At 40.3% G+C, this 25,917-nt stretch overlaps 1 protein-coding gene and 1 long non-coding RNA gene across 3 annotated transcripts; both read right to left on the reverse strand.

Moving 5' to 3' along the window:
- Positions 1-4,420: 4,420 nt before the first annotated feature.
- On the reverse strand, positions 4,421-8,126 carry LOC114567237 (uncharacterized). 2 transcript variants are annotated; one of them, XR_003694139.1, is made up of 3 exons: positions 8,002-8,126; positions 5,229-5,364; positions 4,421-5,125 (listed from the first exon to the last, which is right to left on the reverse strand). It is a non-coding gene; the product is annotated as an uncharacterized LOC114567237 (long non-coding RNA). The 2 variants fall into 2 exon arrangements; XR_003694138.1 differs by having other exon boundaries at positions 5,225-5,364.
- Positions 8,127-8,894: 768 nt separating this feature from the next.
- kcnj6 (potassium inwardly rectifying channel subfamily J member 6) lies at positions 8,895-22,570 on the reverse strand. Its single transcript, XM_028595234.1, has 3 exons — positions 22,382-22,570; positions 11,676-12,596; positions 8,895-9,528 (listed from the first exon to the last, which is right to left on the reverse strand). Exons 2-3 carry the CDS (start codon positions 12,571-12,573, stop codon positions 9,176-9,178), a joined length of 1,251 nt encoding a protein of 416 aa, XP_028451035.1. The 5' UTR covers positions 12,574-12,596; positions 22,382-22,570; the 3' UTR covers positions 8,895-9,175.
- Positions 22,571-25,917: the final 3,347 nt, after the last annotated feature.

The following is a 25,917-nucleotide window of genomic DNA, read 5'->3' on the forward strand; positions in this document are numbered from 1 at the left end:
TGTGTGTAATATGTTATGTTATAATATTTTTCTGCTGTAACACATTCAGGAGAAACACACAGAACCACACTGGAACATATTTCTCATCATCGTCGAGAGGCCTCTCAGTTTCTATTTTCATAAACACACTGTTTTAACGTTGAACTGTGTTTTTTAGAATTCACTGTATTTTGGCAGGCTTTTGCATTTTCCCTTATATAATGAATGAAACTATTAATAATGTATTTTAAGTATTTAAGATTTATTTTGTCATTGTGCGATGTACTACTGTATAATATCGGGTGTAAAAACATGCTGGTGGTGTCTGATTGCCTGTTGAAACACTCCTGCCAAGCGGCTGCTTTTGTTTTTCTGTTGATTCATTGACTTGAAAATCTTTTTAGTATTTTTATTCAGTGACTAGCATTGAATTAAAAGCACATAAAAGCCTGTAAAAGGATGTATTACTGTAATATTTACTCACCAGGTCCCCGTTTGCCATGTGTCGTTTAACTAATTCCGACTAACGATGTCAGCTAGCTAACCTCTTAATTCTTAAAGCTAACTTGGGTTAAGGCTCCGTTTCCCTGGTTACGCCTGAGGGTTTGACTTATACCTGGACCAACCATTCCCATCCCATAAGGTTCTTATGCAATGCAAACGTTGGTCACTGCTCCAGGGAATAGAACGGACCTTAGATACGACTTGCCACCGCCACCCTTAGCAACCGGAGACATTGCTCGTAGAGCCCTTCAGGTCAGCTGACGGTACGAGCCAGAAAGCTAACGCTACGCTAGCAAGATCCATTGTCAATAACATTGTGTACAGTTGGCAATCAGTAAAAAATTATTTGACAGTGTGTTTAACAACAAGACAAGCTAGCTATCCAACCATGTCGTTGTCCCCAAAACAATATAATGACTTTTACGAACAGTTTCATACGCGATGTGTAGCTAGCTAACGATACTGTCGGCCGCAGACTATTTAAGATATAAGATATAAGATTTATTTTCCAAAATTAGGTCCTGTGTTCCCACATTTCCTTTTTCATAAATTTGTTTCAGGTTTTATCCCCCTAACCCTAAAAATGTAGGAACACAAGACCTAATTTTGAAAATGTCCTAGGCTGTGGGAACTTGGGGCTGTGGGACCATTGGGCTGTGGGAACATAAGACTGTGGGAACATAGGTCTGTGGGACCATAGGGCTGTGGGACCATAGGGCTGTGGGAACATAGGGCTGTAGGAACATAGGGCTGTGTGAACATAGGTCTGTGGGACCATAGGGCTGTGGGACCATAGGGCTGTGGGAACATAGGGCTGTAGGAACATAAGACTGTGGGAACATAGGGCTGTGGGAACATAGGGCTGTAGGAACATAGGGCTGTGGGAACATAAGACTGTGGGAACATAGGGCTGTGGGACCATTGGGCTGTAGGAACATAGGGCTGTGGGAACATAGGGCTGTGGGACCATAGGGCTGTGGGAACATAGGGCTGTGGGAACATAGGGCTGTAGGACCATAGGGCTGTAGGAACATAGGGCTGTGGGAACATAGGGCTGTAGGAACATAGGGCTGTGGGAACATAGGGCTGTGGGAACATAGGGCTGTAGGACCATTGGGCTGTGGGAACATAGGGCTGTAGGAACATAAAGCTGTGGGAACATAGGGCTGTGGGAACATAGGGCTGTGGGAACATAGGGCTGTAGGACCATTGGGCTGTGGGAACATAGGGCTGTGGGACCATAGGGCTGTGGGAACATAGAGCTGTAGGAACATAGGGCTGTGGGAACATAGGGCTGTAGGACCATTGGGCTGTGGGAACATAGGGCTGTGGGAACATAGGGCTGTGGGAACATAGGGCTGTAGGACCATAGGGCTGTAGGAACATAGGGCTGTGGGAACATAGAGCTGTAGGACCATTGGGTGTGGGAACATAGGGCTGTAGGAACATAGGGCTGTGGGAACATAGGGCTGTAGGACCATTGGGCTGTGGGACCATAGGGCTGTGGGAACATAGGGCTGTGGGAACATAGGGCTGTAGGACCATAGGGCTGTAGGAACATAGGGCTGTGGGAACATAGGGCTGTGGGAACATAGGGCTGTAGGACCATTGGGCTGTGGGAACATAGGGCTGTGGGAACATAGGGCTGTAGGAACATAAAGCTGTGGGAACATAGGGCTGTGGGAACATAGGGCTGTAGGACCATTGGGCTGTGGGAACATAGGGCTGTGGGACCATAGGGCTGTGGGAACATAGAGCTGTAGGACCATTGGGCTGTGGGAACATAGGGCTGTAGGAACATAGGGCTGTGGGAACATAGGGCTGTAGGACCATTGGGCTGTGGGAACATAGGGCTGTGGGACCATAGGGCTGTGGGAACATAGAGCTGTAGGACCATTGGGCTGTGGGAACATAGGGATGTGGGACCATAGGGCTGTGGGAACATAGAGCTGTAGGACCATTGGGCTGTGGGAACATAGGGCTGTAGGACCATTGGGCTGTGGGAACATAGGGCTGTGGGACTATTAGACTGTGGGAACATAGGGCTGTGGGAAAATAGGGCTGTGGGACCATTGGACTGTGGGAACTTAGGGCTGTGGGACTATTAGACTGTGGGAACATAGGGCTGTAGGACCATTGGGCTGTGGGAACATAGGGCTGTGGGACTATTAGACTGTGGGAACATAGGGCTGTGGGAACATAGGGCTGTGGGACCATTGGGCTGTGGGAACTTAGGGCTGTGGGACTATTAGACTATGGGAACATAGGGCTGACCCCCCTGAAGTAACCTTAACAGTGAACGGGATGTGAGGTAACGCTGTGAAACAAAGTCAGTTGAGAGGGGCAGTGTAACTTACTTCTTACAGCTTGTGTGCACCATGAGTAGAAAGAGTCAAAAACCCATCATCTCTTATACTGTATAATTATAATATAATTATATTGTTATAATTGGGGGCAGGGTGCCACAGGCAGGGTGGGGAAGTCAGGAAGTATTTATGGGATTTGTTGACAATAAGAAAATATTAAACATATTCTGAAATGTGATATAAAAAACTACCAAAAGCTCCCATAAAACAGATTTATAAAAAACTAACTTTAACTTAAAAATCTAATTGTTTAAACCCAAGTGAACACATTTTGTACCATAACATTTCATCCATTAATGACAAATCTAATTCAAATTGTTCTTAGTTTAATGAATGTTTGAATGTACCCTGGTAGCCTAGTATCTGGTCTGGAAACAGGTTAAGAACTGGGCTAAACTGTACTTTAAACTGCAAATCTTCACAGTGAACAAAAAGTTAAAGTTGATTGAGTGACTGAAAATGATATAAATGATATTAACTATTTTTTTCATTTGAGTGAAATAAAGAAGACAGAGAAATTAAACAAATGTTTTTTTTTACTGACTGTTGGGAGGTGGTGGGTTCATCTGGAGACAGAGGTCTTCTTCAGGGGTTGCAGTGTTGGAAGAAGTATTCATATCCTTTACTGCAGTAAAAGTACTAATACCACACTGTAGAAATACTCTGTTACAAGTAAAGGTCCTGCAGTAAACATGTCACGTACAGTATGCACAGTATTAAGCATAGTCAGGAAAATGTATTAAAAGTATAAAAATGTCCCCTGTGACTGTTATACTATTATATATTCTATCATTTGATTATTATTACTCAGCATTAATGTAAAAGCAGATTTTTACTGTTGGAGTTGGTTGAGCTGGAGCTCATTATAAAACTATTAACTAATGATTATTTTCATTATGGATTCATCTGCTGATTATTTTCTCCATTAATCGATAGATTGTTTGGTTTCTATGAAGAGTGAAAATAGTGAGAAATGGCGTCAGAATTACCCAGAGTTCAAAGTGACACCTTCACAATAGACCTCCAGACCTCAACATTATTACTAATAAATTAACATTATTAACATTAGTCAAAGCACCAGCAGCAAATCTGATCATTTATAAAGCTGGAAATCAATTAATCGACTAATCTTTTCAGTTGTACTCAATCAATCCTTCAAACCTTGTTTATAGTATAAACTGTTGGATAGTTATAACACAACATCATTTTTTATAAACTCTTCATATGTTTTGTGAAATGAAAACTGGGCTGAGAGCAAAAGCACTTTGACTGCTCCAGTTTTTTTTCCCCCACAACAAAAAAAACTCAGTGGTGGAAAAGAACTAAGTTCATCTACTCAAGTAGGCTACTATACTTGAGAACATTTTGAGGTACTGTATACTACATTTCAGACACTATATTTTTCTGACCGGAATAGTTATATTATATTAATTGTTAAGTATTAAACCAGTGGCTCCCATTCTCTTTGACTCGTGATCTGTAACAAGAAAGCGATGTGTAGTTCAGCCTCCTTCACGTTTCAGATCTCTGTAAGTTTCATTTCTCCTTTAAACATAAAGGTAATAGGCTACTCAGTTTCAATTTTATTTGTAAGGGACAATGTACAATTAAAACAGAAATGTGACCATTTGATGCATTGCACCAGAGTTAACCTTGGGCTAATTTACATCTGCAGTCCCACTCAAGTACAAGTACTTCAAAATTGGACTTAAGTACAGTACTTGTAGAGTAAATGTACTTACGTTACACCTCTGGTTACTGGTTACAGCTGGTGAAAGCTGGCAACAGAGGGAGAAGGACTCAAATGCAGACAAAAGCCAGACGTTAATGGTATTTTGGCGAGTGGGAGAGGGGATAAATACACACCAGGCAAGCAGGTAGGATGAAGGGGAATTAATTACTTTAGGGTGATGATCAGCAACAAGCAAACACATTCTAGAGAGGCACGAAGGGTTAGCATATTCAGATGGCTGGAAAGCAAGCTGGTGTAGCCGCATAGCTGCATCTCGCGGCCCTTATTCGATAGCTCCTCGACTCCTCGGTCCTCGGCTGAACCGTGAGTGGTTCTGTCCCTCCTCAGTGAAGGCCGTCTCTTTTTAGCCTAGGTGTCAGGATTTGTAGCCAGAACCCAGAAGCAGACAAAAACACAGCTCAATGTTTAAACAGTTTATTACTGAATCTGAGAGTCTCAGCAGAATGGACTGGTGGGGGAATCCTCTCCAGGTGACAGAGCAGGTGGTGAACAAAGGCAGGGCAGGTGAGACAGAGTGGTATTCCTTCAGGATACGAGAAACACAATTAAAGTATTAAAGTCGGCAGTCAAAAAACAACAGGACACAAAAAAACTCAGAGACAGGTACTGGTAGGACATTCACCTACGTAACAAGACTAACAATCCAGCTCAGAACAGAAAGCAGCCACAGTTTAAGTCTCTGCACTAATGAGCCCCAGGTGGTTGATTAGGAATTGCCTGCAGCTGCGAGTCATCCTGGGAGCGGCCTGCCACGCCACTGCACTAAGAGAGAGGAGACAAAAAGAGCGAGCAGAGGAGAGGGAGAGGAAAAGAGAGAGAGATTCCAGAAAACCCCTGCCTGTCACTTTCCACAGAGTGGATTTGTGACAGTAGGTAATTCTTTCTTGTACATCGACAACATTTGTAGGCTATTCTATCTACTCGTGTATATTCTCTTTCCCTTACGAGAGTTTTGTATTTTGTTGTTTTTTTGTCAATAAAAAGAAAGAAATAAAAAAAAAAGGAGTGAGCCTCGAGGCGGGATGAAGGAGTTGCCGACTCCACCCATACAGCCACAGATCATGTGACGCGTCTCATTCCTCTAAAACACATTTGCTCGTTTCCTCTCACCTCCGCGGACGGGAGGCACTTCCCCGGGTGCCGCAGGAAATTCCTTTGAATGCGTGTCTTTTCGCCGATTTCCTTACGCTTTCTTTGTGTTGTAATTCTAACCTCCGGTGGATTTGTGAGGACTATGGTTAACTGCTCCTCAGATCTCTGCAGGGTAAATCCAGACAGCTAGCCAGACCATCTGTCCAATCTGAGTTTTCTCTCGCACGACTAAAACAACTTTTGAACGTACACATGTTCCACCAAAACAAGTTCCTTCCCGAGGCTATTTTGCAGAGGCACCGGGGCTCTGTCTGGCGTTAAGCCCCGCCCAAGACGATTGTGATTGGTTTAAAGAAATGTCAATAAACCAGAGCACGTTTGTCTCCCATCCTGGAACACTGTGTGGACTAGCCAGACCCTCCTTGGCTGCGCTGTGGAGGAAGGTCTAACAAAGCCAGACTAGTGTAGCCGAAATACTGTGAGGGGTAATTTGGGGAATGTGGAACAGGTGAGCAGGTGGATGGAAGGAGAATGACATGGGCCTGGGGGAAGTGAGGAGTGGCTGAAAAACAGGGAGCGAGAGGGTCAGTGTAACGCTTATCAGTTAAATTTTCTAAGCACAAAAGGACATTTGGAAAAACAGAAAAATGGGTTCCAATATCCAATTTAAAAAATGTTTCCGCCTTGACAAATTGTTGAGAGAAAATCCCGTAATGGTCAGTGTGCGGGATTTTCTCTCAACAATTTTTGATCTGTTACCTTTGATCATATCTACGCACCTGCCCGACCAAAGAGGTGTGCAAAAAAGTTTTCTCAAGTCGCCTTGACAAATTAAAAAATTTGATCTTTAAACAGTTTTTCCAATTTTCAGTTTTTATTCAGAGTATCAGAAATTTAGAAAATTACAAAATTGTGTCTGGGCTCCAATTATTCATAATACTGCCATGGCATTATCTCCCTCGTTCCGCCTTGCTATGCCCCCACCACTCGAAACCATCAGTTGCACCTCTGACCCCAAAGTCTATCAGTTTTTTATTTTGGTCCATATGCAGTTAATGACCTGCATATTCCCCAAAGTAGAGGGAGAGAATACCATGGCAGTATTGAATAATTGGAGCTCAGACGCAATTTTGTAATTTTCTCAATTTCTGATACTGATACTAAAAACTGAAAATTGGAAAAACAGTTTAAAGATCCAATTTTTTAATTTGTCAAGGTGGAAAAAAATGAAAAATTGGATATTTGAACCCATTTTTCTGTTTGTGCTTAGAAAATTGAACTGATAAGCGTTACACGGACACGAGAGGCAGACTGAGTGAAATAAAAACAATGATATGACAGTTACAGATGTAGCACAGCTGGCACAGCTGGAGCCACAAAAGGCTTTAATCACATGTTCTCCCCATATACAGTAGCAGCCTACTCACTGCTGGAATGCAAGTAAGTACAATTACTCAAGTACTTAAGTAGACAAATTACTAGGTACTTTAACTTTACTTGAGTATTTTCTTTTCATGCAACTTTCAACTTCTACTCGCTACATCTCAACATTTCAACGTTCCAGCTTCAGCCAATGTGACAATTTTCTGCTCTTCCTTTTAATTTGGTTTAAATTTCTTTTTAATTATTTTGAGTCTTGGTGTTTCATGTTTTTAATTTTTCTGCATTTTGCTTTTAATACATTAATTACATTGTCCTTGATAACAATTAAATACCTTTACTTAAGTAACATTTTCAATGCATGAGTATTTTTACAGAGCGCTATTAGTACTTTTACTTAGGCTCTGAATACTTCCTCCACCACTAACCAAGAGCTGTAAACAGGCTTTGTTGTTGTTAAGATCAGCAGAGCAAGTTAAAGCTGTGGGCTATAACCTGCACAACAGGTGTCCTATTATGGTAGAGTGATGTGTGGATCTTTGGTGGCAGGAAGCTTTGGACCTCTTTTTATCCCCAGCATGAACACAAATACTTAAAATACTCAGTAGGCAGTCATGGTTTACCTGCAAAATGAGGGGTGTTAAATCATTTAGATTGCTTTATTTAACTTCTCATACATACTGTTCATATAATACAATAACACAAGTTTAGATACGTAAATAAATAAATAAGCTGTGTAACTGTTTATGGTCCGGGTAGAAATGAATATATTGGTAATATAGTTTTGCTCTTATCAATCTGTCCCAAAACATCCCATTTAGAGAGTAAATGCCGTTAACATATTCTTTGTAAATCTCAACAATCATTCCCTGAAAAAGCCAAGCAGGCCGGCCTTGTTGTACGATCCAAATTTTCTTAAAAACTTACCATTTTCAGCGCATAGCGCGCTAGCTCGAAGTTTCTTGTTGTTTCCTGAAGAGAAGCGAGTTTAAGAACGGCAACACACAGAGAGCGGAAGGTGAAGGACATCAGGCACGAGCCACGCCAACGATGTCAGGCAATTATTCTGGAAATGTACTTCCGCTGATCCACACTAATCTAATACTGTCATATAATATCGTAAAATATCAGTCACAGGAGATATTTCATTGCAGAACGAGTACTTTTACTTTGATAATTTAAGTACATTATTTTGAAAAAAATTCTTTGGACTTTGGATTTTGAAAGCAAAGGATCTCAGTGCTTCTTCCACCACTGAAAAACATTCAAAGGCAACAATCACTTAGAAAAAGTCTCATCAAGTGCATAATATGCAATTTATTGTTTATTTATTTCTGATACTGTTAGGTGAAATGAGGCCTCCAATGTGCAAAAGTGAAGAGATGCAGTTTTTAAAGGGCCATTGTCTGAAGTCACCCAGCTGTAAACGGCAAGGCATGGCTTCTTAAAGGAAATCGTGTAGTACTACCTTAAACAAACATTTATCATGGGAAGGTATTTGTTATTGGTTTAAACTTGTGTTTGCATCCATTGAGATAAATGTGTTCCTTATGACACTACAGTATATATACAAATATAAATGAACTGCAGATAATGTTAATACATGCTAATATATTTCTGAAAAACCAAATAATGAAAGCTTTATACGTACAGTAAGAGAGAATATACAGAACTAACCTAAAAGAATAAGTATCAAACATCCGTCAAATATTCACACCACAACAAAACAAAGAATTCAAAACATTTTATAGTATATACAAAAATACTTATGCAAATGTTCCTATGGATATTTTTATAGAAAAAATAATAGGAATCTCATCAGGAGGACATCACATTATATTTGAAACATGCACTTCCCGCAGAGGGCTTTCAGTTCAGCGGTGGGCCACATGTCTAGATGCTTTGTTGTTTTTGGGGGGGGTAACTATGAGAAAAAAAACAGTTCTTGTTGCAGGGATACTTGGTCTACTGTGCTCATTGGTCATCATTTTAGTACCTCAAACTCTCCCTTGTGCTCCGCAAGCTTGTGTGTTACACGTACAGACGTACAGCACACAATATTTTCAGAAGGAGCCCAAACTTGCTCTCTTTCTTTCCTCTATCACACTTTGGACTCGCTCTCTAGGTTGGCAATGTCCCCATTCCTCTCAGTCTGCTGGATCCTCTCCTGGTTGTCCAGGCTGGTCTTGGTGTCCGGATCCTCCTGCATCGCCTCTGGCAGGCCCTGCTGGCTCAGCTTACTGGCCAGTGACCAGGTGAGGGGCAAGCGGGTGCGGTTGGCCATATCAGCAAGCTCTTTGGCACTGCAGGCGGGTGTGTTAGTTTCGTAGATATCGTGGAAGCTGTTGTAGTCCACCTCGTAGAAGCCGTCCTCCAGCGTCAGGACTGGTGTGAAGCGGTAGCCCCATTTGATCTCACTGCCGATGTATGAACTCCTCGCCTGGCACGTCATGCCTGGAGACACAACGCAACATTTAAGGATCAAAAGTTGTGGAATGTACTGTAGGTTGAAAGGAGCAGTGTGTAGGATTAAGTGGCATCTAGTGGTGAGGTTGCAAATTGCAATCAATCTAGTCTTGCATTAGCAGACCTTACTCCACAGCGCTGTGGACTAAGGTCTGGCTACACCACAGATACATTGTGGGATAGGAGAAAAAAAAACGCTCTGGGTTGTTTGCATTTCTTTAAACCAATCACAATCTTCTTGGGCAGCGCTAAGCTCCAGACGCAGTGACGGTGGCTCTGCGAAATAGTCTCGGGAAGAGACTTGTTTTGGTGGAATTTTGCACCCCGCAAAAGAAAACACCACATACAATATTAAATGAATTAACTGTTCACACAATACAGTAATGTGAGCTACTTAAATTAGCTGGCTACATGGTTAAACCTCATTTGCTCTTACCAGTGTATCACTGTGTGTACTTCATCTATAGCAATCCCACCAATTGGTCCAAAAACAATTAGTTAGAGAGTAAATGCCATAAATATATTCTTTATAAATCTTTACAATGAATAACGTTTCCCAAAGAGAACACAACGCCGCGATTATCCTGGAAATAAACTGTCATTGATCCCGACTACAATCAATCCAATAGTTGTTGAAATACTATTATTATTATTATTAAGATGACCTATTAGGATGACCACAAGTACATATTCATCCTCTGGTCACCAAAGTCAGTAGGATTCATCCTCTGTGGACAATCAATAGCTTCTTTCCGACCGGAGGGATTTTTGCAGTTCCTAGAACATAACGTTCCTTGAACCCTTTTTCTCTCGTGTTCCGACTGGTCCAATTTGGGGATTTTTAAGTTCCTCTGGCTGCAGTTCCTGTAACTCTTTCAGCTCCTACTTCAGGGCAGGGTCTTTTCACTGTTCCCTTTTCAGCATAGGGACCTAGATCAACGAGGGTCGAGTTTCCGGTACATAGACAGACCAACAATTTTAACAGTTTTCGCCATCTTATTCATCCCTAAATTCACTTCTGACAACGTTTTAGGCGAGAAATTAACTGTTTAGATTTTGAATATCGGCATTCTTGCGAAAATTGATGCTGAATTGACAATTTGCTTCAAAGTTTTCAGAGTTGAGAAGCTCCATGAAGTGAGGCGACAGCCAGCAGGCTTTTATTTCACCAGATCGTTTGTTTAAACATCACAACACATGTCCATCATAAGATCAACGGGAACCTGTGGTTAACTGCCTTTTTTGGAGTTAAACTTTTTCGGCCGTCTCACACACACACACACACACACACACACACACACACACACACACACACACACACACACACACACCCAGCGCAGCAGGCAGAGGTGGGGGAGAGAGAGATACCCATTTCTCTTCAGGATACATTAGATTTTTAGTATTTAGTTCATACTTTTTTTTGGTGTATTTGTTGTCTGATTTTAACGCTGTAAAAAGGCCGTTGCCGTGCTTGCATCACTCCCTTACCCCTCCTATAGTCCCTGTGGCCACTTGGCAAGTGCGAATGCAAATGGAAAAACCGGTTTTGGGGGAGAGTTGTTAGTAGATCTGTTTAGAAGTGGACTGTTCCTATAACTACGTTCCTGCAACTACTCGGTCGGAAAGCGGCTATAGTCTGTATAGAGTTTCATGGCAAGTCATCTAATAGTTGTTGAGATTTTAAAGTGGTGGATCCACTGACAGATCGACACTGCCATTCCTCGAGCCATACCGCTGGAATTGCTAAAAATATAAAATAAAATAAAAACTGTCTCGGCAGATGGCCGCCCACCAAGAGTCAGGTTCTGTTCAAGGTTTCTGTCTGTTGAAAAGAAGTTCTTCCTCGCTGCTGTCGCACCAAATGCTTGCTCTTTTGGGGAATAGTTGGGTCTCTGTAAATTACAGTGTGGTCATTATTATTATAATTATAGACCTACTCTATCTGTAAAGTGTCCTGAGACAATGTCTGTTATAATTCGACACTATAAATAAAACTGAATTGGATTGAAAAAAAGACATTTATGTGGGATGAAATGTACTGTTCAACACTGTAAAATCCACTGAATAACAATTGCTGCACACATTATTCTAATCAATGCATAATAACATCACGAATACAACATCTGACCACTCACCTGTGGCCTCCACCATGCCCTCCAGAATTACAACAATCTCCAGCTCGTCCTTGGCCAGGTGGGCTTGTGAGATCTCCCAGAAGGGGCTGTCCTGGTTTATCTCATGGCAGATAATGAGCGGTGACACCAGGAAGAGCCTGTCATCTCCCGTGTTGTAACCCACATTTATGTCCGTCTGGTTCAGAGGGATGAACTCCCCTTCCTTGGTCTGCTTCGACTTGATAAGCTTGGCCCTGATCGAAGCCTCTACGATGTGCGAGTTTCGGAGGTCTCCGACTCTGAACATCAGGCACAGCCGTCCATCTCTCATTGAGATGACCGCGTTGGTGGAAAACACAAGTGTCTCGGCTCGCTTCTTGGGCTGTGAGATCTTAACAAACATGCAACCCACCATGAAGGCGTTGACGATAGATCCCAGCACCGACTGAATTAAAAGCAGAAGGATCCCCTCTGGACATTTGTCCGTGATGACTCTGTACCCATAACCGATGGTGGTCTCTGTCTCAATGGAGAACAGAAAAGCTGTTACAAACCCATTAAGGTTATTGACACATGGAGTCCATGTGTTGTCTGCTAAATGTTCCAGATCCCCCCGAAGGTATGCAATAAGCCACCACATGAAGCCGAAGAAGAGCCACGTCACGGTGTACACCAATACAAATATGAACAAGTTGAGCCCCCATTTGAGATCTACCAGCGTGGTGAAAATGTCCGTCAGATAGCGGTACTTCTCCGTAACATTCCCGTGATGGACGTTGCACTTCCCGTCTTTCCGGACGTACCGCTGGATCTTCTTTGCCCGGTCCCTTTCTGCCAGCTGTTTAGGCAGGTCCTCACGGGCCTGCTTTGGCAACTTCGGCGGTTTGATGATGGAGGGGCTCTCCACATCCTGCTCCATGTGGTTTCTAGGTGGATTCAAGCCTTTAAGAGAAGAAACATGGTGGTAATAATTAGTAAATAGTTCAATTGCTGTGCTGTTGTTTCAGGCTTTGATTTAGAGAGTACTTGTACCCAAGCACCGTAGGCCAAGTATAAACTGCTCGTGTAAGCTGTAAATCATGTTTATAACACATATTTTAAGATATTGTTTATTATGTTGACGTATATTGTATGTACCCAGAGGAGGTTAAATATGGATGACATATTCATTTCTGTTCTAAGAACAGCGGCATGTAGCCTATGTTGTTAGCTAAATTAGCCATGAGCTGTGTGTGTGCCTGCAGCGCCTTCTCATGAACGGGTTCGTACGAAAATGTATACACGCCAATAAGGCGACTGCTGGCTGGCCACCTGACGCCAGAGCTACGTGAGCTGTCGTTTCAGAGGCGGCTGGCGTGAGTCGAGTGCAGATGTGAGTTGCGCATGAGTCACTTTGCGACTTCACGCGGATCTGTTTTGCTGTTAGCCACAGAATGAGATAGGTACATCACATAGCAGTAATTTAATATTTAGCGTATGGCATCACATTTTCATTAGAGGCTGAAGTAGCCGACAAGAACCTGCTAACGAGAGACTTCTGTAATGTCAATACAATAGAAATGGACCTACATAACGAAGTTCGTTCACTGCTGGCTACAAGTTAGCAATCAAACACAACAAAGGCTGTCACCTGAATGGCGTTTTGAGCTAACGTTAGCAATCAAACAATCACAGATAGCTAAAACGATCCCTTGGCGTTATGCCGTAAACCGTTTAAATCTGAGCATGCGCAACTCACATCTGCACTCGACTCACATGGGGTAGTGACGCCGTTGCTAGTTGAGTTTAGCCGACAAAAAGTGAGCATCATGCTGCGACAACAGTTAAGTTTAGGCACCAAAACGACGAGTCAAGTTTAGGAAATACTCGTGGTTAGGATTACAAAAAACTAACGGAGAATAAACATGTGTTTCCTGGGTAAAAGTCTTCTGTTTTCCTCGGAAAGCCCCACTGCAACATTTCTGCCCCCCACGGTATCAGAAACAGGGCTTTACGAGTCGTTTTCCTGAGTTACGAACCAGAAGTTGCAAAAAGAACGCCCCCGAAGTCGTATATATACGACTCGTCAAGTCGTCTGAACTCCGAGGACCCCGAGTTCACTTTCAAAGATGGCTACGTCGTGCATCACACGTAGTAAACATTGTGGTTTTCTACAATTTTAAGCACTTTTGTCTTTGTTGTAACCAAATGAAGTGGTACACATAGTGCTGTATACTGCTACCTATAGGCATGTCTCTACAGTCTTATTAGGAGTTAAACATAGTACTGTATACTGCTACCTATAGACATGTCTCTACAGTCTTATTAGGAGTTAAACATAGTACTGTATACTGCTACCTATAGACATGTCTCTACAGTCTTATTAGGAGTTAAACATAGTACTGTATACTGCTACCTATAGACATGTCTCTACAGTCTTATTAGGAGTTAAACATAGTACTGTATACTGCTACCTATAGACATGTCTCTACAGTCTTATTAGGAGTTAAACATAGTACTGTATACTGCTACCTATAGGCATGTCTCTACAGTCTTATTAGGAGTTAAACATAGTGCTGTATACTGCTACCTATAGGCATGTCTCTACAGTTTTATTAGGAGTTAAACATAGTGCTGTATACTGCTACCTATAGACATGTCTCTACAGTCTTATTAGGAGTTAAACATAGTGCTGTATACTGCTACCTATAGACATGTCTCTGCAGTCTTATTAGGAGTTAAACATAGTGCTGTATACTGCTACCTATAGACATGTCTCTACAGTCTTATTAGGAGTTAAACATAGTGGTGTATACTGCTACCTATAGACATGTCTCTACAGTCTTATTAGGAGTTAAACATAGTACTGTATACTGCTACCTATAGACATGTCTCTACAGTCTTATTAGGAGTTAAACATAGTACTGTATACTGCTACCTATAGACATGTCTCTACAGTCTTATTAGGAGTTAAACATAGTACTGTATACTGCTACCTATAGACATGTCTCTACAGTCTTATTAGGAGTTAAACATAGTACTGTATACTGCTACCTATAGACATGTCTCTACAGTCTTATTAGGAGTTAAACATAGTGCTGTATACTGCTACCTATAGACATGTCTCTACAGTCTTATTAGGAGTTAAACATAGTACTGTATACTGCTACCTATAGACATGTCTCTACAGTCTTATTAGGAGTTAAACATAGTACTGTATACTGCTACCTATAGGCATGTCTCTACAGTCTTATTAGGAGTTAAACATAGTGCTGTATACTGCTACCTATAGACATGTCTACAGTCTTATTAGGAGTTAAACATAGTGCTGTATACTGCTACCTATAGGCATGTCTCTACAGTCTTATTAGGAGTTAAACATAGTGCTGTATACTGCTACCTATAGGCATGTCTCTACAGTCTTATTAGGAGTTAAACATAGTACTGTATACTGCTACCTATAGACATGTCTCTACAGTCTTATTAGGAGTTAAACATAGTACTGTATACTGCTACCTATAGACATGTCTCTACAGTCTTATTAGGAGTTAAACATAGTACTGTATACTGCTACCTATAGACATGTCTCTACAGTCTTATTAGGAGTTAAACATAGTGCTGTATACTGCTACCTATAGACATGTCTCTACAGTCTTATTAGGAGTTAAACATAGTACTGTATACTGCTACCTATAGACATGTCTCTACAGTCTTATTAGGAGTTAAACATAGTACTGTATACTGCTACCTATAGGCATGTCTCTACAGTCTTATTAGGAGTTAAACATAGTGCTGTATACTGCTACCTATAGACATGTCTACAGTCTTATTAGGAGTTAAACATAGTGCTGTATACTGCTACCTATAGGCATGTCTCTACAGTCTTATTAGGAGTTAAACATAGTGCTGTATACTGCTACCTATAGGCATGTCTCTACAGTCTTATTAGGAGTTAAACATAGTGCTGTATACTGCTACCTATAGACATGTCTCTACAGTCTTATTAGGAGTTAAACATAGTGCTGTATACTGCTACCTATAGACATGTCTCTACAGTCTTATTAGGAGTTAAACATAGTGCTGTATACTGCTACCTATAGGCATGTCTCTACAGTCTTATTAGGAGTTAAACATAGTGGTGTATACTGCTACCTATAGGCATGTCTCTACAGTCTTATTAGGAGTTAAACATAGTGCTGTATACTGCTACCTATAGACATGTCTCTACAGTCTTATTAGGAGTTAAACATAGTGCTGTATACTGCTACCTATAGACATGTCTCTGCAGTCTTATTAGGAGTTAAACATAGTGCTGTATACTGCTACCTATAGACATGTCTCTACAGTCTTATTAGGAGTTAAACATAGTGGTGTATACTGCTACCTATAGACATGTCTCTACAGTCTTATTAGGAGTTAAACATAGTACTGTATACTGCTACCTATAGACATGTCTCTACAGTCTTATTAGGAGTTAAACATAGTACTGTATACTGCTACCTATAGACATGTCTCTACAGTCTTATTAGGAGTTAAACATAGTACTGTATACTGCTACCTATAGACATGTCTCTACAGTCTTATTAGGAGTTAAACATAGTACTGTATACTGCTACCTATAGACATGTCTCTACAGTCTTATTAGGAGTTAAACATAGTGCTGTATACTGCTACCTATAGACATGTCTCTACAGTCTTATTAGGAGTTAAACATAGTACTGTATACTGCTACCTATAGACATGTCTCTACAGTCTTATTAGGAGTTAAACATAGTACTGTATACTGCTACCTATAGGCATGTCTCTACAGTCTTATTAGGAGTTAAACATAGTGCTGTATACTGCTACCTATAGGCATGTCTCTACAGTCTTATTAGGAGTTAAACATAGTGCTGTATACTGCTACCTATAGGCATGTCTCTACAGTCTTATTAGGAGTTAAACATAGTGCTGTATACTGCTACCTATAGACATGTCTACAGTCTTATTAGGAGTTAAACATAGTGCTGTATACTGCTACCTATAGGCATGTCTCTACAGTCTTATTAGGAGTTAAACATAGTGCTGTATACTGCTACCTATAGGCATGTCTCTACAGTCTTATTAGGAGTTAAACATAGTGCTGTATACTGCTACCTATAGACATGTCTCTACAGTCGTATTAGGAGTTAAACATAGTGCTGTATACTGCTACCTATAGACATGTCTCTACAGTCTTATTAGGAGTTAAACATAGTGCTGTATACTGCTACCTATAGGCATGTCTCTACAGTCTTATTAGGAGTTAAACATAGTGGTGTATACTGCTACCTATAGGCATGTCTCTACAGTCTTATTAGGAGTTAAACATAGTGCTGTATACTGCTACCTATAGACATGTCTCTACAGTCTTATTAGGAGTTAAACATAGTGCTGTATACTGCTACCTATAGGCATTTCTCTACAGTCTTATTAGGAGTTAAACATAGTGGTGTATACTGCTACCTATAGACATGTCTCTACAGTCTTATTAGGAGTTAAACATAGTGCTGTATACTGCTACCTATAGACATGTCTCTACAGTCTTATTAGGAGTTAAACATAGTGCTGTATACTGCTACCTATAGGCATGTCTCTACAGTCTTATTAGGAGTTAAACATAGTGCTGTATACTGCTACCTATAGGCATGTCTCTACAGTCTTATTAGGAGTTAAACATAGTGCTGTATACTGCTACCTATAGACATGTCTCTACAGTCTTATTAGGAGTTAAACATAGTGCTGTATACTGCTACCTATAGACATGTCTCTACAGTCTTATTAGGAGTTAAACATAGCGCTGTATACTGCTACCTATAGACATGTCTCTACAGTCTTATTAGGAGTTAAACATAGTGCTGTATACTGCTACCTATAGGCATGTCTCTACAGTCTTATTAGGAGTTAAACATAGTGCTGTATACTGCTACCTATAGACATGTCTATACCGTCTTATTAGGAGTTAAATACCGCCTAATTAGTTATTTTGTAGCTTGTGCAGCTGAAATTGGCTAGATGCTCGGTTGCTATATGACAACAATGGCTTTAAGCCGAGTTTTGAGCAGAAAGCAGAGCAGTAGCCTAACGTTAACGTTAATCAAAACGTAATTTTCATGTATCAAACTGTGAAATATATTTGCTTAATATGTCAATAACTGGGTGAATAGAATCCTAAATGTTACTAAAAATGTTACAAAATCCATCTTTTCTCCGACTCGTAGTATCGTGTGACAAAAAGAATGCAACAACCCCGCGGTTACTCGTTTTCCGACATGGATGTGACGTCACACTCGAGCTACTAGTCGCGATTACAAGACAAAAAGAACGCACCATTAGAGTGCATCACTCGGCAGAAAAAAGGGGTGGGGGGGTGGTGGTGTTCGGACCTGCCCCCACTGCTAAAAAAAAAATCCTAAAGGAAAACTCTGCTCCGCTTCCCAGTTTAAAAGCGCTGTGTTCGCTGTTCACAGCGTTCTTATACAGCAGCAGTTGATGTGGGCCATACAGCAATAAAGACATTGAATAAATACGAATTACAGTGTTTCACTTTTCATAGCTGTATGTATGAATGGGTCCAGTGCTGTCCAGTGACCAAACTGTTAGTCTATTACCAAAATAAAACCACTCAACTGGGAATATTGGCCTGTGGTGTCTCTCCATAACACAACGCAAGATCACACCTGTTATACATGTGCATGTCAGAACATGTTCAGTCCAGTCAGACCACGCCAGTGGAAAAATAAATAATAAAATAATGAAATAAATCCAACAACTATGTGAAATACAGTATAATAGTTATGTGATGTCTCTGCAAATCTCCTTTAGGCTACTATCCACATTGCCTAAGCCCCCCATCAGTGTTTTTATATTTTTTATTTTTACCACTGGAACAAATGTGTTGAAGCTGGTCTGCTCTCCATTCACAGGAGAATATTGTGAGCATGAGCAGCATTGGTTTCCATGGCAACGCCCAGCTCAGTCTACCCAAGTGCTCACAAAATAGCAGGAATGTACTGGATGAGGCCACGCAGCGTTGGGTAACATTTGTCTGTTTCATCTCGTTTCAGAGGCCTGAGGAGGAACAATGTATTCGTATCTGCTTAGTGTCATTCATGTAACATCTGTTTTTTTTGTCTGTTTTTTTGAATATATATATTTTAGCTCTAATAGATCTGTGAATAGACAGAATTATACATGTTTGCTTAGAGTATGTTTGTTATGATGGTACTAACAGTAAAGAAACTATAAAAGCCAATATAATCAACAGCAGTTTTATTTGTTACTAATTCTGTAGTCAACTCTCACAGGATGGTTTTTTTAAGGCCCCATATTAACCTCATTTTCAGATTAATACTTGTATTTTGGTTTGGGCTTTATTTTCCTCATACTGTCTGTCTGAATATACCTGTATTCACCCTCTGTCTGAAAAGTCCAGTCTGCTCCGATTGGTCAGTGTTTTAGGCTCTTCTGGATTTAGACTAGTCTCTGCACCGTCACTGCAGCCAGGGAATGACTGTAAGGGCACTTTCTACCTATATATAGTTTAGTTGTGATATGACAACTATACAGAAGTCCTGACAGGCTGTGGGCATTTCTTCTCGGATTGAGTATTTTGCAGTCACGCCAGGCCAAACCTATCTCCACAGCGCTGTAGAGTACGGTCTGGCTACACCACACACACATTCCTGGATAAGAGAGAAACGCTCTGGGGGTGTTTGCATTTTCTTAAACCAACCACAATCGTCTTGGGCGGTGCTAAACTCTGGACGCAGCGACGGTGGCTCTGCAAAATAATCTCGAGAAGGAACTTGTTTTGGTGGAACATTTGCACCACGCAAAAGAAAATGCCACATACAATATTAAAGGTGCAGTCGGTAAGACTTATAAAACTACCTTTCTGTCATATTTGCTGAAACTGACCCTATGTTCTAGTAGAACTACATGAAGCAGGTCATTTAAATAAATAAATCCGGCTCCTCTGGCTCCACCTACAGCCTGTAGTGTGATTTGCAAAAATCCACAGCTCCCTGTTCAGATGCACCAATCAGGGCCGGGGGGTGTCTAACTGCTTGTCAATCACTGCTCATGCACATGCATTCATTCTCCCTTGTGGGGGGAGGGGCTTAGGAGACCGTTTTGGGCTTTAGCGTAAAGGGGAGGAGGGACTGAGAAGTTGTCGATGTTCACATTTTTTGGCGAAGTCCTGGATCTTCACAATCCTACCTACAGCACCTTTAAGTGAAGTTAATTTTTCACACACTACAGTAACGTGAGCTATTTAATTAGCTGATACATGGTTAAACCTCATTCGCTCTTCCCAGTGTATCACCGTGTGTACTTCATCCACAGTAATCCCACCAATCTGTCCCAAAACGTCCCACTTACAGAGTAAATGCCGTAAAAATATTCTTTTGTAAATCTTTACATCTTTAAAAACATTTAGCAGCTAAAGAGACAGATAGGTCCCTCATTTTCGGCCAGATGTCCGTCACCTTCCTCTTTCTGTGCTTGGCATTCCTAACTCCGGTGGATTTATGAGGACTATGGTTAACTGCTCCTCAGATCTCTGCAGGGTGAATCCAGAATCGCTGTGTGGACTAGCCAGACCCTCCTCCGCAGTGCTGAGGAGGAAGGTCTTACATTTGCTGGGTAGTAAGAAACACGATTTCAAATGAATGCTAATGTCACTCTGTAGCTGCATACCTATTGCTCATCATATCCTGATGGGACCGGTTTATATTGGTCCGTAGACATAACAGGGTGGAACATTTTGAGCTAATAAAAGCCATAGTTCTGTGAGTGATATAGATTTGGCTAGCTAACCTTTGACACATTTTTACACTTTTACAACTATATCAAATAATGTTTTGAAATTGTTTTGATCGGACCAATTTTCTCCCGAATTTAGCCCAACAGGTTGTAACTTTAACCCCTTAACGCCGACTGTCGCTAATTTGCATCAAACCCCTTCCATTCCGACTGCAGGCGAGATAGCGTGTGTATTCCCCCCAATGCCGGTTTGTTTACATGCGATACATACCTAGTTTTGCATGCACTGGTTTCTCGTAGGACCGGTCGGAGTGGGAGATACATCCGGTTCACGGAAGCAAAATTAACCCTAACCCTGCCTCTACCCCTAACCCTGCAACTAAACATAACCCTACCCCTAACCCTAAAGAAACTACTGTCAATGTTAGGGAGTAGGAGAGTGTTTTCTTTCATACAGTTGTCAAGATCCATGTATTTGTCATTTACAGTTTAGAAGTTCTAACAACTTTGTGACATGAATGAAATCTACTATGTGTTTTATTAATTTTACCATTTTATAAAGAATTTTACCATAATGCCTGTTGTTGCTAATTTGCATCATACCTAAATTTATATCTATTCCATATGCTATAGACAAATTAACAATCTCAACTTAATTTAGCATCAGCTTGGAGCCAGAAACACACATAATATTTTGTTTATATAATTGTGAATAAATTCAGGCGTCAAGGTTAATAATATTACAAACAGATTAACATCATGCAACGTGATTTTACATGTTAAACACAAAAGACATAAGTGAAAGTCTACGCTCACCCACTTTGCTCCTTTGAGTAACCTCCCAAACAAATAATGTCACTTCCTAAAAATGGTCCCAATGGAATTGCAGCTTTCCGTTTAGTTTGGTAAGGTGAGAAACTACAAACTATCAGGGAGGAAAGTTGGCAAAACATAACTATAGTTATTCCTAATACATATTTAGTAGAAAGTTTAAAATGGCCCGTAAAATAATTTAAGAATACTTTGAGCATTTTATAATTTGATGACTTATAGTTCTTGTAGAAGTGGATTGGGGTGGTAATATCACATGGTAAACATGGTAATATCCAGCAAGTAAGAAAAAGTACAAAGTGTTTTTTTTATGTGCATTTAATTCTATGTGATAAAGAAGACCTTATTCTATAAATGTATCTTTTTTATAGCTACATATAGGCCTATGTGGCACATTTTCAAAGGAAATATTCATGGAGACAGAAACGTTGCTGCGAATGAACCAAACACGAAAATGGTGATGGCTGTTTTAATCTATATCTGATATATAGGCCACTTTTCTTTTTAATATGAACCTGAATTAGCTGGTTGGAGGATAACTAGCTAACACAGTGACTGGCTTTATTAGCCTGTCGAAAGAAAAGCTACCTGCGTTTTTTTGGGGGGGGATTTCCCTGCATACCATAAGCATACTAACTTTTTTATTATTATTTTAGCTCGGCTAAATAATGTGGGATGCTGGGATCAGGTGCAGAAAGCGAGAGCAAGAGATTTCCCGTTGTCATGGAGACGGAGATGATCTAGATAATAATAACAATAGCTTAATCTATTTTTATTTTTATATTTTTTTTAAATGCCAGTAAGCACGTTTGTGGGGGTGCTCCTGCGGGGATGTGAGGCCGCGGGCCTGCAGGCTCCTACAGCCGGAACATTTTCTCTCTTCAACACCTTCCATCCCTTCCTCTAACCGGCTGCTGTTCCCTCCACAGTGTCAACAGGAAGAAGAAGAAGAAGAAAAAAACAACCCCAGCCATCTATAATTAATATTCATACGTGCGTGTTTTCTTAATCATTCTTAATTAATCTCTGATTCGGCGTTCACTGTTATGTAACTCCACCCCCTCCCCCTATATAATAGATGATTACATTTAACAAGCTATCAGGAAAAGGAAGGAAAGGTGCATTCATACCTTGTGCAGCAGATTCTCTCCCCGAGTCATTCTTAAAGCCGTTCTGGTCCCATGGAAGAAAAGAAAGAAAAATGTCACCGCTGAGGTTTTTAGGTTGGGATTAACAAGTCGCTCTCTCTGCGAAAACCGACTGAGAAATAGCCACTAATTCCCTCTTTCCTCCATCCTCAACACAGAAAAGGCATCGGCTGTCAGCCTCCACCCACAGAGAGAGAGAGAGAGAGAGAGAGAGAGAGAGAGAGAGAGAGAGAGAGAGAGGCGGAGAAATGAGTGGTGATAAGCTTGAATGCAACGTATAGCCTAGTTATAGGCTACTTCATGTTAAAGATCATGTATTATTAGGCTACTAGCAGGCAGCAGTGGAAAGTAACTAAGTAGGCTACAATTTTGAGGTAGCTCACTTTGAGTATTTCCAGTTTCTGCTACTTCGTACAGTAGGCTACTTAGAACTAGTCCACAGAGGGAAATGAATACGTTTGACACGGCTTTTCCATTGGTCAAAAAAGCCACTGACACCCATTTACATCTCTGGTTGGGAATCACACGGTAACTCACGATATGTCACACATCTCACGATACCGATAATATCACGATACAGCAATTCTGCCATAATCAATATATTGCAAGACCATCCTATAATGATATATCACGATTAGAGCGCGACCGATATATTGGCGGGCCGATATTATCGGACGATATTTGGCATTTTTCCAAACTGTCGGTATCGGCATTTATAATGGCCGATAACTGAATATTTAAAAATGAAAATAGAAACGGGCAAAAGATCCTTCAACCATGTTGTGAGTGTTGGCGTTGTATCGTCTGTCCACCAGAGGGCGCTCTACAACCTCGCTGCTGGCAAGACTGGTGTTTAACCCTTTAAGTTTCATACAAAAAAGCCCCGTGGAGAAATGGAGCGGTTGTTAGGCAGAGTAAGAGGGAGTGTCGCCAGGCAGAACGCAAATGGAGAAAAACCAAACTCCATGTTCACTATGGCATATATAAGAATAAACTTAATCACTATAATAAAGAGATGAAACAGGCCAGACAGTCTTTCTTCTCTAAAATCATTACTGAAAATATCAACAGTAAAGTGCTTTTTTCCACCTTTGATCGAATTATTAACCCACTATCTACAACTCCATCAGAGATGCTGTCTACTGATAAATGTGAAGAATTTGCTTTCCACACTGAACATTTTTAAAAAATGGATAAAAACCTTTCTTTTTACAAAGGTTTATGATTATCAGCGTTTGTCGCTGTTCAATGTTGATCTTTTTAAGTGTGTGTGTTTGTGTGCGTGTGCCTAATAACCTCTCTATACTATGTATAAAGTGTTTTATTTGTAAGTGTACTTTTTTGTACGAAGCACATTGTGTTGTATTAACTTATATGAAATGTGTTATAGAAATAAAGTTTGATTTGATTTGATATCTTAAGTTTGTACTTTTATACATTTTATTTATCAGAACTTTAATATATTTTGATGTTCCTCTGTTCTGTTGTGACAATAAATCAAGTTTATTTTTAAACTGCGTTATCATATTATTTTAGTGAGGACTACATACTAAATAACTACAAATAAGTAATGTTAGGGAAATCTGTTTAAGTTTTGTTACGCGTTTCTGGATTATTTTTTTTTAAATACATATCGGCCGATATATTGGAATATCCATCCATCCATCTTCGTATGCTTATCCGGTGTCGGGTCGCGGGGGGAGCAGCTCCAGCAGGGGACCCCAAACTTCCCTTTCCCGAGCAACATTAACCACCATATTGGAATATCGGATTTTTAAATCACAGAAAATTTGTATCGATATCGGCCTTAAAAATCCTTTACCTCTAATCACGATATCGGTCTAACTTTGAATACAAAATGCCCGTAAAAAGGTTGCGTGCAGGTTTTTTATCTTTATTCAGTCCAAACTAAAAAACAGCACAAATGTGCAAAAGTTTTTCGGTCTTTAAATTAAAATGACAGCACTATGGAGCAACTATGGGACCAGACTTTGGACTTAAACATGTTTGGGGCATCTGTTATTTTCCTCAAACTGCTGTCCGCCATCCCGTTAAAAACCTCTTCATCTTCAGCTAGTTGATAAGTGTTCAAGTTTCCGTCATTCGTGTGTTGAGCGCCACCTTGAGGAGCCTTGCAGTAGTGGCGCTGGGAGAAGGCAAATCTATTTAGAGCGCTTCATTTCATTATTTAAAATATCTATATTTGGCGTCAGCGTATCAATTCTTGTATCGCACAAAGAAAGACAACGATATACTGTGGTGTCGATATTTTGTCCTACCCCTAGTGATGATTCTTCTTTTCAGGTGATGAAAACATAATTATGAATATTATATTCCATTTCTACCAATAGACTTCTCTAGACCCTAGTAGCAGCGAGTAGGACTATCGCACACACTGCTTCTTTCAGTATTTGATGAGTACTTTTGTAAAATTTTAAATGCAGGACTTGCATGCTATTTCTACACTGTGGTATTAGTACTTTAACTTAAGTAGAAGATCAAAGTACTTCTTCCAGCACGGCTTCTTTCTAATTCCGTCTTCAAACTTGTAGTCTTCAGCGCCGACATTTTGAGGCGAGTTATTGATTGATTTTGCTCTGGTTATTTCAAATAAAAATGCACTCGATTTCTAGACAAGACCTTCAAAAACTTCAAGCCCGATCTCGAGTACTACAACACATTAAACAGCCTTTTATATGTACAATCAGTGGAGTTCAAGAGGCTTTTATAAATAAAAGAGGGACACACTGTGAAAGCATGTAACAGTTATTTTTACTTTTACCATAAATAATAAAAATGACATTCCTTTTTCACAAACTTAACCCAAATAATACGATAGAACTAAAGCTTCCTGGAAGCTAACAGAAACAGATAAATAACAATATAAAACATTGCGAACATAAGAGTGTAAACAGAGATTAGTAGTGTTGCATCTCTCCTGCATTATCTGTTAAAAGTATAAAAGAACAAAATAAGCATGTTATAAATGAACTGATGCCGACGCTGTTGCTTTCTATCGTTGTTTATCTGATACTTTCACTTGAGGTAAAAATAATAATAATGTATTGGTTACAATTACAAAGTGCTCCGACTTTATTATCAAGAACAGAAGAAATAACATTTAACTTGACCTCTCTAGATCGCAGCTTCGGTGAATTTCATGATGTCGTAATGTTGTAAAAGGTGGAATGAAAGTTGACATTCAATAAGAATAATTATTAATTCTGTGACAGTGACTATAATAAATATTATGCATTTTCTAACTAAGAAACAATGAACAAATGTGTAAACAACTGTACTTCATCTGCAAATTTGCAGTAGTGTGCAACAACTTAACCTACCATCAATCCTGTGCTACTTCAAAAGTAACCAAGTAAAACATGAAAACTGGAGAAAAAAAATTAATGGCTACCACACATCCTTAAAAACACGCTCCTCGGGAGGTTGCATAATTAAAATATACTCTGTTTATCCCAAAAGGAACAGGCTCACCGTTAATCTGCATCCTGAAACAAAAC

The sequence above is a fragment of the Perca flavescens genome, chromosome 13 (genome assembly GCF_004354835.1).
Source record: "Perca flavescens isolate YP-PL-M2 chromosome 13, PFLA_1.0, whole genome shotgun sequence".
Lineage (NCBI taxonomy): Eukaryota > Metazoa > Chordata > Actinopteri > Perciformes > Percidae > Perca > Perca flavescens.

Coding starts and splice junctions, on each gene's coding strand:
- kcnj6 (XM_028595234.1), bottom strand. CDS start 12,573: ATGGAGCAGGATGTGGAGAGCCCCTCCATCATCAAACCGCCGAAGTTG. Junction 9,529..11,675: donor GGGCATGGTGGAGGCCACAG/GTGAGTGGTCAG, acceptor TTGTGTCTCCAG/GCATGACGTGCCAGGCGAGG.